At 44.5% G+C, this 14,510-nt stretch overlaps 1 protein-coding gene across 1 annotated transcript in view; it reads left to right on the top strand.

Annotated features, from left to right (window-relative positions):
• Window positions 1-9,822, top strand: part of PHACTR1 (phosphatase and actin regulator 1) — a gene marked incomplete in the record, with an annotated part of 425,183 nt that extends 415,361 nt beyond the window's left edge. Inside the window, 2 exon segments of the mRNA XM_034762321.1 lie at window positions 4,864-4,934; window positions 9,209-9,822. Of these exon segments, the coding sequence (XP_034618212.1) occupies window positions 4,864-4,879 (16 nt within the window).
• Between the last annotated feature and the right edge of the window lie 4,688 nt (window positions 9,823-14,510).

Below are 14,510 nucleotides of genomic sequence, written 5' to 3' on the forward strand. Positions count from 1 at the left end.
CAATCAACTCATCACTCAAGACATACGCCCGTCAAGATTACAGGCTTGTATGCAGTTGTGTGTCATTTCCGTAACAACATTTAATCTCTTTTTTTTATTTTGCTTGTTTAGCAGGCTGGTTATTTTGCATTTCACTTGTTCTGGTATCTAAAATAAATGGTATTTGTGGCTGGAAGGAAAAGGAACGCAGAAAGGTTATAACAGCATTTCCTGTTGCAGAGCTCATATATTGTAGGATGCTAATGCACTGCAATGGGAACACAAATCATATAGAATGCTCAGGTTATTCTATTACTGTGTTTCAGTTCTTTCCATAGGCAATTTGGGAGGAAATATCAAACTCAGCGTTAAAACTGGCACCCGTTCATATCCTTGTAGGCAGTGTGGGCAGAAAAGCCCTGGACTGAAAGAGCCAGGAGCCTGAACTAACACGCTCATCCATAACAATTCAGGGTTGAGGCACATTGGTGGATTGGGAAGATTGCCTTACCATTGTCCATGCTGCTTCTATTCTGTAATTTTCAGAGGTGTTAAGTCCCTGGAAGTCCAGCTGAAGTCAATGAGAGCTGCAGGTGCTCAGCACCTCTGAAAATCAGGCTCTCTGTGGTTAATAAAGTCCTACACTAGATTCACTTACATTTATTTTTCATAGTTTTTTTTTTTTTTTCAAATAACAATTGTAGGAATTCATTTCAAGAAAGAGAGGTCTCATGCAAATCTCTTTCAGTTAGTACTTAGGAATGCCCTGGAAAAACATAAGGCTGAATTAATTTTGCATCATGTGGATCTTTATTTACATTTACATACATTATAATTGTGTTAAAATTGTTGCATAGTTTATGCACACATTTATTTGCAGAAATGATCCACCAGCTAGCACCATGTTAACCGTCACATTTAAAGATGTGGAAAAAGGAGTCACATAGTAACAAATAAGAATGTACGTGTGTGTTGTCTAGCGATGCCGAAAGAAGGGGAGGAGACATTTGACATGGGTTTAATCAGGCCACAACTTTATTATTAGATGTCTGAGACTACCTGGTAGATAACAGTGTACAGTCCAGGTAACCCCATGTTTATTCTGTAATTACCCGGGGAGCTTTTACCAGCTCCCCCTCTTTTTCCCTCCAGGTCCCTCCAGCAAATCCATTTCCGGGACCTTACCATCCACCCTCCACCCCCTCGTAGGAGGGTTAAGGTGGGCTATAATGGGAGGCTGGCTCCCTGCCGTACCAATCATAGGAGTCCCCAACCACTCCCTATTCGTTCCTTTAATGAACACCTCTTTTGAAGTCCTTTTCCAAGCCATTTATCCAATCACTGTATACCTTTCCCATTGAGTACCTGCACTGGACATCCGCCCTACACTTAAATAATGAGTTGTGACATATAGCCTACCATCCATCACGCCATGCATGAATAGACCCCTTCCTGAAACCCACTGTGGGGAAGGTGGAAAAAAAAAACAACTGCACCCAAGCCAATATGGTGGTAAGGGAAATATTCCTTCCCAGTCCCCCTAAAAAAGGGGTGGCTAGCATAATGCCCACAGCAGGTGTTGACCAAACCTGGTATTTTACCACCTAAAAGGGAGGGAGGGTGGGTCCTGCTTCAGCCTTGGTCCGTGTAAAAAGGAAGGCTTCAGGCGCTGAGCTGCTGCTTGGAAACCCTGCCGTTCCCAGGGGATGAGTCATCAACCACGCTGACCCCTTTTTGCAGCTGTTTTCATCTCTCCCCTCTCCCCTCCCCCCACCAGCCATAAAGCACTGTTCCCATCGCTCGGCCGGCCAGCCAGCCAAACACCCCCCACTTAAAGGTGCAGGGCAGTCATTTGCAAGAGACAAGCAGCTGCCTTTGAAGCATGAAATCTTAGGCCAGTTCCAGTTTAGTACTTGCACACAACAGTCCATAATCATCTCTGACCTACTCTTTTGACCTCTCAATGGATTTACACTAGAGTTGAGTTTGTCCTGCTAAATTCAGCCTCCAGATGTGAGATACCTGTAACTGGTTACGGTTCTAACTGGTGCTAAGCACTCTCAGCTTCCACAGAATGCTCAACAACTCACAAGATCAGGCATCAAGTCTAGAAGCATGTGGCTTGATCTACACCTAAAACTTAGGTTCATCTAGGTACATCGCTCAGACTTGTGAAAAATTTCTAACCCCCAGTGTAGAGACAGCTAGACCAGAAGAAGGATTCTACTATCCAGCTACTGGTTCCTGAGGGGGTGGATTTACTACAGTGTGGAAAAACCCCTTCCATTGCTGTAGTAAGTGTTTACACTACAGAACTACAATGGCACAGCGGCAGCGTACTGCAGTGCAGACATACCTGTGAAACGTAGCAATTTTAGTTTGCAGGGGTGTCCGCGTGAGCCTTCTTTCAGTTTGGTTCATGTGGGTTTGCATCCAGAATTTTGCTTTATTTCCAAATCTTGAGGAGACCATTCATCTGAAATCTCTTGAATGTTGTCTGATTTCCATTTGAATCCATAAGCTGGTTCTGATTCATTCAAGTCTGGCCCTGGGCTCACTGAAAGCTAAGCCCAGCATACTTGAAGCTGGAGAAAGGTTCATCTAAAGTTCAACAGGGTTGTTGGAGCGGTTTGTCTAACCAAAAAATATCCACATAAATGAAACACACTTACATGAAAGAGAGTAATTCTCTTAAACTCAGATAAGTCACCATTATAAAATCATTTGCAGGGTAATGATCTATATTTGTCATTAGGATAATGACACATATGCTGGGTAAAGGATATGAGTGTTGCTCTTCTAGAGCAGTAGTTCCCAAACTGGGGTTCGCGAAATGTTACAGGGGGTTCTCAGGAAAAAACTCCCTAATGGCGGACAGAGCTGTCCCTAGGGACCCCAGGCAGCACAGGGCCAGCTGCCCAAAGCCCCTGAATGTCCAAGAGCTAAGAAGATCAAAGCAAGCATTTCTATCATACTGAGGAGATTTAAACGTCAAGATTCCTTATAAGAAATGGAAAGGGAGGTGGCTATTTTTTGCTGTTTTTAAAATTAAATAGGCAGCTTGTATTGTTTTTAAAATTATTATGAAGAACAAGTTTAAGCTTTGTTGTAACGTGCGTTGTTTGCCTGGACTGCTCAAGACCTGAATGCTTGTGTAGGGGGAACTCTTTGAGTTGTCGTCTTAAATACCTTCATGCTGTTTCACATCTGATACTCCTTGATGAAACATAGGAGCCTTGTCTTATAACAGGCTTATTCAAAGTGATACAAGCTACGGAAGTGAGATCTTGGAAGAGTGTTGCCATTTTCATAATGTAATACAAATACTGTAATGATAAATAATTAATAGTGTGTAATAAGCATGTCATAAAAACACATTTTATATTTCCAAGATCACGGCTTTCATAATTTATACTCAGGTAAAGGAGAAAATCCCTGGAAATATTCATTTTTAGGAGGGGGTTTGTGAGACTTGACATTTTATTGAAAGGGGTTCACAAGTTGTTAAAGTTTGGGAACCTCTGTTCTAGAGGGATGGATACTTTAGCTGATGGTAGAGTTAAAGACCAACACTTTAAAAAAAACAAACATACATGACTGGAAACACAAGCCTCTGGATACATTGCAAAACAGTCCCTGCAGAGAAGCTGCACATTTAACTTCAAATGTCTCTTTAAACTTAAACGTTAATGAATAATAATTAAGGCTGTGAGTTTGTCATGGAACTCATGGATTTCGTGACTTTCTGGGACTTCTGCAGCCCCTGTGCCAGCCGCACCAGCTGCTGCTGGGGCAGTCTTGAGCCCCCGCGCCACCAGCAGCAGCAGGAGTTTGGGAGTTCGAGGGGGCTGGGGGTTGGGGCATAGGAGGGGGTGAAGGCTCTGGGCGGTACTTACCTTGTGGGGGGGCTCCCTGGAAGTGACGACATCCTTCAGCTCCTAGGCAGAGGTGTGGCCAGGCAGCTCTGCATGCTGCCACTGCCTGCAGACACTGCCTGCAGCTCCCATTGGCCACAGTTCCCAGCCAATGGGAGTTGCGGAGCCGGCACCCGGGGCAGAGGCAGTGTGCAGAGTGCCTGGCCACGCCTCTGCCTAGGAGTTGAGGGAGGAGGATGTCGCCTCTTCCGGGGAGGCACGAAGCCAGCCAGGAAGCCTGCCAGCCCCGCCAACTGCCCCTCTCCCCCCCGAGCACCAGCAGGGGTCCTGGGCCACCCGACCCCAGCAGCCGCGGCCCCCTCCCGCCCCCAGGATTTAGTCAGGGGCATATAGTACAAGTCATGGACAGGTCATGGGCTGTGAATTTTTGTTTACTACCCGTAACCTGTCCGTGACTTTTACTAAAAATACCCGTGACTAAAATATAGCCTTAATAATACTTTGAATTTATGTCAAGTCTATTATTTGAAGATCTGAGGGCTTGCCTGCAAATGAAAATTATTCTGGAGTAAGGTAGGCCATCGTGTCAACACTCTTATTCTGGAATAAGAGTGTCCACAATGAGGAGTTATTCTGGAATAGCTATTCTGGAATAATTGGTGTGTAAACAGGCCCTAAAGTTCTGATCCAGAAACACTCATTGACTTCAGTGGGCTTTGGATCAGGCCCTGAAAGCCTTACAACAACTTGGTGAGTTTGGTAAGTCTTAATGTTGCTAAACCCATTTTTTCAGAGAGATAAATTGAGGAACAGGGAAGTTTAAATGACGTTTCCAAGGTCACATAGTGAGTCAGTAGCTGAGCTGAAAACAGAGCCCGGGAATCCTGGTGTCCAATGCCATTGCCCTAAACCATTTAAATAATGCCACCTCTTTGGTGACATATAACACGTATGTAAGAACAAGCTTGTTGCAAAGTATTGACTTTTTCATTCATCCTGTCTCTTTTAGGTTTCATAGACCGTAGCAGTTCAATTCTACTTGACTACTATGCCATCTTTAAAACCTAACTAAAAAGAACCGTAAGTGCTGGTATTATTCACTTCCTGTTGCGTACAATGTAAATCTTCTGAACTGCCTTTTTAAAATAATTAAATTAAAGAGATAAATGAAAATAAAGGGGGGGGGAGAAGCAAAAATGGAAATTGTACTTACATGTGATGGGTACTGCTACATCATCAGACCTGCTGGCACAAGCTTCGATAATAGAAAATACCTCTGGTGGGAATCATACCAAGAGCTGGCATCTATGTTTATGACTTCCTGACATGTGGATTCACCATATTTGTCCAAGCCCAACTGGGAATGCGTCCATTCTGTCTTCAGTCACCCCGCATCCTTGCAAGCATCTGTCGCCTGACTCCAAAGAAAGCTGAGGCACTTGGTGGTGTTCTGGGAATGACTGTGCTGGGGGAAGCCTCCAAGAGGCCTGCAGCAACGTTAAAGCACTTTTAGTCCAAACACTTCATTCAGCTTAGGAGCACCTTAGAAGGACAATGAGGGAGGAGAACTGCTCTCAGGACCTGCCCGCTTTCCGAGTACAAAGAAATTCACTTTCCATGGAGGAGTTTGTGACCGGTTGATCTTCACCATTTTGGTTCACAAGAACAAGAACAGCATTCCTTACTGAAGGGTGGTTTGGCTCAATCAACTTTTTGTTTTCCAAACCTAATTATGACTCCACAAACATTAAGTAACAATAATATTGGTAAATAACAAGCAAAAGGCACTGCCTTGACCTTGTGTAGTCATTGGTACCTGTGCCTAGTGATCGTAAAGGCGCGTAGAGCACAATCAAATCAGAATAGCTGGGTTTTCCCTCCAGTTCACGCAGGCGTAAGGCAGCAGTGACTCAGGTCCAAGGTCTGGATTCCAAGAAGGTATCCATGGGATATGTATTATTCTGTATGTCTGAGATTTTTAAAGGGCAGATTGGGCATGTACAGGCCTGCACTTCAATCATATTGAGAATAATCTTTTCTTGGTTCTGGTGTAGCAAAACGTGGGCCTTGTGTAACAAAAATATACTATTGTATTGTTATGGATGGCTCAGAATTGTCTGCAGTATTTAGAATCAAGGCAATAGGCAAAAACCCAGAGGCTTTTTTATACTGGCATGCTTTTATCTGTTAAAATGGCTACTTACAGCTCAGTACTCACTCTAGCCCTGACCCAGCAAAGCAATTCAGTGGGTCAAGCATGTGCTGAAGTGCTTTGCTGGATCAGGACCAGAGGGTTCAGCGCCTTGCAGCATCCAGCCCTGACACAATATAAACCTATCAAGCTGGAAACAAATGTCTGTGATTTAATCCCTTATGAGAAAATATACTGCTGCACTCTGTATAAATGGGCCAAAACGCTGAACTAACATTACTGTAAGTTGCAATGCTCTGGATCGTGACTGTGGAATAATATCAAATGTTGTTTTGCTTTTTAAAGTTTGTGCAGGGAGGCCTAGGTTTTCTATGACCACGGTATCCTTTGCAAGAGTTCACGTGCACACACAACCACTCACCCTTCCTCCTATTCTTCCCTGGAGTGCCCTGGTAATACAATACCCACCCCCTCCACTGATTTCAGATTAGCATCAGATTGAGGTTGCTTTAACAGGTGTATATTATGTGTCCAGTTATGTGCAGCACACGCTCAGCTCCTCTTGGACCTGTTTCTCATCCCACTTGCCCTGGTGTAAATCAGCAGCAACGCCATCTAACTCAGTGAAGTTACATTAGTATAAAGCCCACGTAAATGACATCAGAATAATGCCTATTGATTTCCTTAAGGAACTGAGGCGGGTCAGCACCTACCAGGATTGGGCTGTATCTGAGAAGAGTGGAAGCATTTCAATCTCATCTGAGGTCACCCATGTGACTTATGAATGAGCATTTGGGGAATATTGAATGTCTGTTACAGGGCGGAGGGCATTAAAAAGAAAGCAAAGAGCACCTCAGCCATTCCCACAGGAGCCAAAGTACTGACTGTTGCCCTTTTGCCTCATTTCTATTTGAGGTAATAGGTCTTTGAAGTTATTACTTAGCACTGTTAGTGGTTTCACAATAGCCTAAAAATAAAGATGATTCCTGCATCCTCATCACACGCACAGGATATACTTACCTGGACTTGTCAAAAGAAAATAATAGTCCCAATACACTCTGGGTGAAGATGATTTATCTTAGACAGAGGAAGCCCTGCCTTCTGTATAAATATGATCTGCCAGTGACGAGTTCTAACTGTCTTGATTGCAGGACATTGCAGATTAAAGTTAGTGGGGAAGTACAGTGCAGTTCCTCAGACAAGAGTTCACCAGCAGTGAGAACCTGATGTTCAACGTTATCAGCACAGTGCAGGAACAGCAGAGCAGGTATCCGCCTAGCACATATTGCTGCAGGGTTTTTTCCCTGAAACCACAGGTGTGCATATTATTAAATTCACTCTCACATATGGCTTGAAAGAAGAAAACAAAGGTCTTGGCATTATGAAATGGCCTGGCAACATGGCTGCTTCAAACAGCTGCAAGCCCCGGGATTCAGAATGTGACCTCCCACAGCTGCCCACATGTCCTGGCATCTCTGCCTGGTTGTCTGAGGTTAAGTCAGATGGGAGGGCTGAGGAAGCAGTAGCGACAGAAATCAGAGTATTCAGAACTTGTGTGTTGGTGGGAGGCAATAAGGAACAGAACGGGTGGATTTGGGTTTCTTGTTAAACAGGAGGAATGAGAGGCTGAGATAAGGGGATAGGCATCAAGCTGTTGCTATCACTGCAGACTTCTCGGGCAACACTAAGCCGCTGGTGGAGGAGCACGCACAGGAAATGCCACTGTAGCAATACAACCTGTCCCTTGTGTGTCAGGGCCATGTCGCAACCCCCAGTACACCTGCAGGTCAGGCAGCCGGACTGAACTGGCCCTGCTCAGTGGTTTTCTAGTTTACCCAGAATCAGGTCTCTACTGTATGGTCACAATATTGCAGGCTACCATGTGGCTGGAGATAAGGAATAAAGCCAGATCCCACTGAACTCCCAGGAAGTTTTTTTCAGGATTTGCTCGGCACTGAGACAAGATGTGGAAGGCGTTTGAGGTATTCTTCCATTTGCCTGACATTCTAGCAGAAGACATTGCAGTTCCGCTCTGATCTGAAACAGTGGAACTGCCATGTTTCTCATGAGCTGCAGCTACAGCACACTGCGGGAGAATCCAGGTGAAATGCCCAGCATAGCAGCATCAGTCCATGCTACACAGCTGGCATTTCTTCTCCCCCGAGCCTAAGGATGTTTGGGTGTTTAGCAGGAATTATGCCCTGACAAGGCATCTTCCTGAAAGGTGACTTGTTGGTGACTGAACACTGCATTGTGCCCTCAGTTTACTTACATCACTCCGATTGACATTCATGGAAGTTTAAGAGAAAAATGAGGACACACTATTTTTTTTTTAAATCTATTTTCTGCAGAAGTGCAAATGCTTTTCCCATCAAATACTCTGCTAAAGCCATGTCCGCTGAGTTACTGTACTTGGGATTCCATCTGAAACAAGGAGTGAGCTTTTCTTAAAAAAAAAATTGGCCAAGTAGAGCTAATAATAAAGCAGATAATTTTTCTACTGAACGTTCAGTTATCAGCAATGAGTTTCATTTGGATTAGAAGGATTTATAATCATAATAGCACACAATTCACTTTAACCAGCTTAAAGAAACAAAAGTAGGTTGATGAGAGCAAAATTTTCATCTACTCATCATTGATTGCTAAAAACTATGTGGAGGAAAAAATGCCAATGGTGAAAAAGAAAATATATTAGTAATAATCTAATGAATCAATGTTAATACTTACAAGGTGTAATGCAACATCTGCTCTAGAACTTATGGAAATATTAGTGGAAAATTGAAGGGGAAAAAACAAGGAGTTGTGGTAAAAATAATCATAAAACTTCTAATTGAATGTTTTGCTTAGTTTGAGAAAGTGACACAAACTACTGAGAAGTGATGGTGACGTCTATTCCTCCACCTCCAGGCCAGAGATCGTGTAAAATAGAGCTGAGTGAACTATTCATAGTGAACAATGTACTGTGCATTATCCATTTCAGATCGGAGTAGGTTTCAGGGTATATATAAACTCTTTGGGGCAGGGCCTGTTGTGCATCTGGTGCCTAGGACACGCTACCAGGAAAAATAGTGAATAATAATAATAAGCTTCTATTTTTACTAATTTATTTATTTGTAGTTGTTCAATGAACCCTTGAGAGGTTTCAACCTCAGGGTTACATGCAAGCACTTCACTTTGTCATTGACTATTCTCTCTTCATCAGGTGTGATTGGTCACCTGAATAACATGTTACTGCTTCTGCATGCCGACTGGACAGCTGAAACTTTATAAACAGGAGGAGAGCACTTCCAAAAATGACCAGCAAATACTTACATTCACACACACATACCCATGTTCACATGCAAATAGGGTTATGACACGCAGAACATCCATCCCCCAATGTTCCTGCAAATAAACCCACTTTGTACAAATATCCATGGAAGAAAAGGATGAAAACTTGGCCAACAGAAATGGTTACAAATGCCCACTGCTCACCCAGCTCTAATTTAGTATCACTTCTATAAAAACGAAGTATGTGAAGGGTACATTAACTGCTTTTCCATGCGTCTCTCATACTCCAGAACCAGTTGCATTTTCCAGCTGATATACAAGTGTATGTACATAGTTTGTCTTTGTATAGGAGTGAATGTGGTGACTGTCAATCATGTGCTCTTCCAGTATTGTAATTTAACAGATTATGACTGTATGAAAACTGTGTAAATAACTAGAAGAAAAAGTAAACTGGATCTCTATGTCCTAGATTTTGTACATACTGAAACTGCATGGAATTTAAATTATTGTTTGTCTCTGATGTATGCAGTTTCTTTAAAAAAAATCATTTTAAAAAAACCTTTCCTAGTCTTGTGTATTTTATTCACCTCCTGTTATATTCTTTGGCAGATACTGCAAAAGAAAAAAAAATGTACTTTAAGTTACCAGCCCTGCTATGGGGTTGTAAGCACTCAACACCTCACAGTGTTAGGCCTGTAAGGGAAAAATTATTGTAATCAGGATGACAGATCCTCAGAGGGTGTAAATTGGCATGGCCCTACTGACTTCAGTGGAGCTATGCCAGATTACAACAGCTGAGGCTCTAGTCCACCATCTCTGGGCCGGCTCAGCAAAGAAGACTGAAGGAGATTCGCTGTTCACTCTGCAGCTACAATCGTTTCAAACACCAAGCTAGTAAACACTGGTCTTCACTGCAGAAAAATCCCACTCAGCATGTTTTTTGCATTCCTTCGAGTGCCCTTTACAGGAGTCACATCTGTAGTGGTCTCCCCGTTCTGGAAATCTCACAGGCACAGAAGTTTGGTGGATAGTATTAGAGCAGATTTTGATCAGACACGTGCAATCAGCAACAAAAGCTCATTACAATTTAACAAAAGCCACAGGAAGAGAAATACTCATTCAGGCTCTTGCAAACAAAGGGCTTCTGCTCCTCTTTTTTCTTTTCTCCAAGTGCCTTTATTCTTTGTAAAGGTTGCCAGCTTAACAACACTGCAGAGTGAAATTTCCTATCCATGAAGGGAGAACAACTTGAGGTGCTGAAGTACAAGCTTCCCCACACTCCACTATTAATATTCTTCTCTACACAGACAGATGTGAGGGTAACACCCCCACCATGCCCAGGCGGTCCAGGGTAATTTGTGATGTGAACTAGTGTCCCCAGAGAGCTGGGCTAAAACCATCAAGGATAAAATCCACAAAGGTATTTAGGAGCTAAACCACCACTTTGTGCCCTGAGATTCTTACAGCCCCTGTTCAGTTGCTGCCTAACCCTCTAGGCACCTAAATGTCTGCTAGTAAAATCCCTTAGTTGCCTCAGTTTCCGCCAGTGGGCATACACAAAACTGCCTAAATCCTGATGACACCAAGCTTCTTGGTACTGTAGCAGGATGCCCAAGACCTGGTTAGATTCTCAGAGTAGGTGTTTCCCTGCCAGTCTTGCCTGCAGAGCCTGATCCAGTGGGTATTCTCCGAGCATGCCTCACCAGCACAAAAGAGAACAAGGGTGACCAGATGAGGAATTTTTGGGGCAGGCTGCCTGGCACGTGTACTACAATACCCAATAGCTCAGGAGCTGGGACACTCACCTGGGATGTGGAACACCTGTTTTCAAATCCCCATGCTGCTGGATTTGGAGCAGGGACTTGAAACTGTGTCCCCCGGGGGCATGCCTTTAACTCCCAGCCTATTGGATATTCTCGGGTGAGGCTCTTTCAGCCTCTCCTGTTGGAGTTGTTGCTGGCTTTTGTGAATCCCATTTTTAGGCACCTAATTCAAGGCTGTGAATTCCACTTGGCAGCAGGACACCTGCCACACATGCAATGCATAACTCCCTAGGACAAATTAAACAAGGCATCTGTAGGTAGTCTAGCTGGCTCTAATAAACTACAATCCCCTCAGAAGCTGTTGGGAAAGGTAGGGGGCTGGGTGGAGAGGTCTCACATGTGGAAGGGTGTGTTTGCTGCTGCTTTCTTTCTGAGGCTGGCTTAGAGAAAGCTTGGAGTGTGGAGAGTGACAAGTAGCAGAGGAAGGCTAGACCGGAGCCTGAGAGCAGAGTATGGGAGAGAATGACAGCTCATTGGAAATGAAGGTACTGTAGTGGGCATAAGCTGGGCTTGTCTTGCTTTAGAGACTTGTACTTTGAGTTCCTGAAGGGGGAAAAAAGTCTTTGATTGCACTTGTGAAACCCAGAATGTGCAGCATTTATAGAATCTGTGTCTGAAGAACTGCTGTGTTCTGTCTCCTCCCCTCCTTCATGTCTGTGGTAGTCAGGTCTACCAGGCAATAACCTGTCCTGGTGACAGTGCCTTTGTGGATTTTAGTCCCAATGCGCTTCACGTTGGTCTCTGAATAACTCTCAGATGGCAATAGCATTTGCTCTCTAAAAAGCCAGGTGGCTTTGGCTTGCTCAGGTAGAACAGGGAGTTCTACGTATTTTACCAGTCCCAATTGTGCTCTGCCTCCTCGCTATTGCTGATGGGTTCTATAGCAGACCAAACATGGTAATTCTGCCAGCGTTTTCAAATGCTTATGTTTTTAGCAATCCCTTTTATGATAAGGAAAATGGGGGGGGGGGGGAATCCATTTACTTTGACTAAACAGCAACAAGATACGATGTGTTTTAACTACAGACCCATGAGTTACCACCATTACTGAGTTACAGCTCGGCAAGGCTGCCTGCATTTCAGGCTTGGTTTATTCACGACCCATCAAGTATGGGGCTAGATTTTCTTCTTTTAAATAAACATTTGCTCCCTTCTATTAGTTGCTTTCTGTCTCTTCCTTCCCACCTCTCCCCCCCCCGCCCCCCCCCCCCCCACACACACACACACACACACTTCTCAGCATCTCATATTGCCTCAGCCTCATTGGCCAACTTCCACATTCATCTGTGCAGCTGTACTGCCCACCTTAGTTATTAAGTACAGTAAGCAAGAGAAAAGCCTATTCAAAACTTCCAGTGATTAAAAAATTAGGAGGAACATCTGGATTTGCCATTAGTTCAGAACAGATGAGCCCGGCTGCTACAGGTGTCTGATTATACTCAGTTGCTGTAGACTGACTGCTCTCTGACAGACTAATGTAACCTTCCTGAATCAGCGGCTTCTTTCAAACTTTAAAAGCTAAAGTAGTGCCCCAGACTGGACTAATGAAGGCGGGGCCTGTGCTTTCATTAAGGTTAGTTTATTACCAGCACATGGATTGTAATCTTGCTCAGTCTGGAGGAAGAGGGTTCTCCTAATCTCCATTGAAAGGTACACTCTGGTGGCCAGTTTGGGAACAGCATCAGTGTCATGTGCAGAAGCAGCAATTTTAGACCAGCTTTATTGAATGCTTGATTAGTCTAAGTGCTATAAAATCTGTACAGTTAATTGCATTGTATTGATATTTGGCACACCTCATGCGGGTGCTGGTGAGAGTTAGTAAACCAAATTTAGGGCCATTTGACAAAGGGATTCCCAAGATCCAGCCCCCTGTAAAAGTGTTTCTTACGGTTTATGGATCCTTCTAACTTCTCTCTGTGCAGATAGGAATGGAAACAAGGCTGTGATTGCCGCTCCAGAGAGCGGGCATGGCACCCACAAGCCTTCTGGGGACCAAAATTCAGAACAATCTTAGCCCAAGAGTCTGTCTCTCAATTTCGGTGCATGCCTAAAACTTCTAAGACTAGGGTGATCAGGTGTCCTGACTTTTTCTTAAAAACAGGCAAATTGTCCCATATTTTCTAATCCGCTGCCCCCATCAGTACTGGTAAGTCCTGCTGCTGGCCGGATCCCTGCTCACTAGCCACCTGCCCACCACCATTGGGGGGGGGGCAGTAGAGTGGAGTGGTGGTGTGGGAAGAGTGGCTCAGCTCAGGGGGGGGAGGTGGAGATTAGGGAAGGGATGGGATACTGAGGTTGGGGGGGACATGCAGGTGGAGGGATTGGCATGGGAGGCACCTGTCAGCCTCATTCTCTCCTCCCATGTGTGCACCAGGATGTGGGTGAGGCATGGCCATGCCCCGTTGGTAGGTATCTAAGATGCTGCTGTCTCTTGGGAGCTGGGATGTGGGGGGGCTCGTCTTTCCAGGTGGATTACAGATCCTCTCCATGTCCCCGCATGTGAGCCCCTCTGGGTGGGCAGCTGAGAACAGGCACACTCGGAGCATGCTTCAAGAGAACACATTGCTGACACTGCTGTGAGGCTTGATGGTATCACAGGCTTTCAAGTACTCATTGGAGACATGAGGGCACCCACTGAGATTACTGAAGTAGTCCACATGTCTCAGCTATATTGTCTCAGGCTGTATTCATCTCCATAGGGTGTTCTCATTCACATGACATGCGTCTGACGAAGTGGGTATTCACCCACAAAAGCTTATGCTCCAATACTTCTGTTAGTCTATAAGGTGCCCCAGGACTCTTTGTCACTTTTTACAGATCCAGACTAACAGGGCTACCCCTCTGATACTTGACTCCGTCACATGAGATTCTCACACTGAGTGATAATGGAATGGGCCACTTCATACCTCTCAGAGCCTCCAGTGCTGTGGATCTGGATATAGCAAATCCATTGGTGATGATTAACTTCATTAAAGATATACCTATCTCATAGAATGGAAGGGACCCTGAAGAGTCATTGAGTTCAGCCCCCTGCCTTCACAAGCAGGACCAAGTACTGATTAAGCCAGATTGCTAAGTGGACCCCTCAAGGACTGAACTCACAACCCTGGGTTTAGCAGGCCAGGCACCAACTTCTGCCTTAGCTGAGGTTAAGACTTGCTTTCTGTTAAGGCTCAGCTAAGTACTGCATGGTTACTCAGATTCCCTTGATACTCAGGGTGCCTCTAGGGGACACGTGGTAGGGTTAGTGATCCAAATTGGGGGACAGTTGAGTGTGACACTTGAGATGCAGCTTTTTCTTAATGTTCAGATTCTAACCACTTTTCATGCACACTTGGTTTCTAAAGTGCTTATGGGACAGGAAGGGAGGGGTGAGCTGGTAATGGGGAGAGGGATACTATATGTTGCAGA

This window comes from Trachemys scripta, chromosome 2, assembly GCF_013100865.1.
Source record: "Trachemys scripta elegans isolate TJP31775 chromosome 2, CAS_Tse_1.0, whole genome shotgun sequence".
Lineage (NCBI taxonomy): Eukaryota > Metazoa > Chordata > Testudines > Emydidae > Trachemys > Trachemys scripta.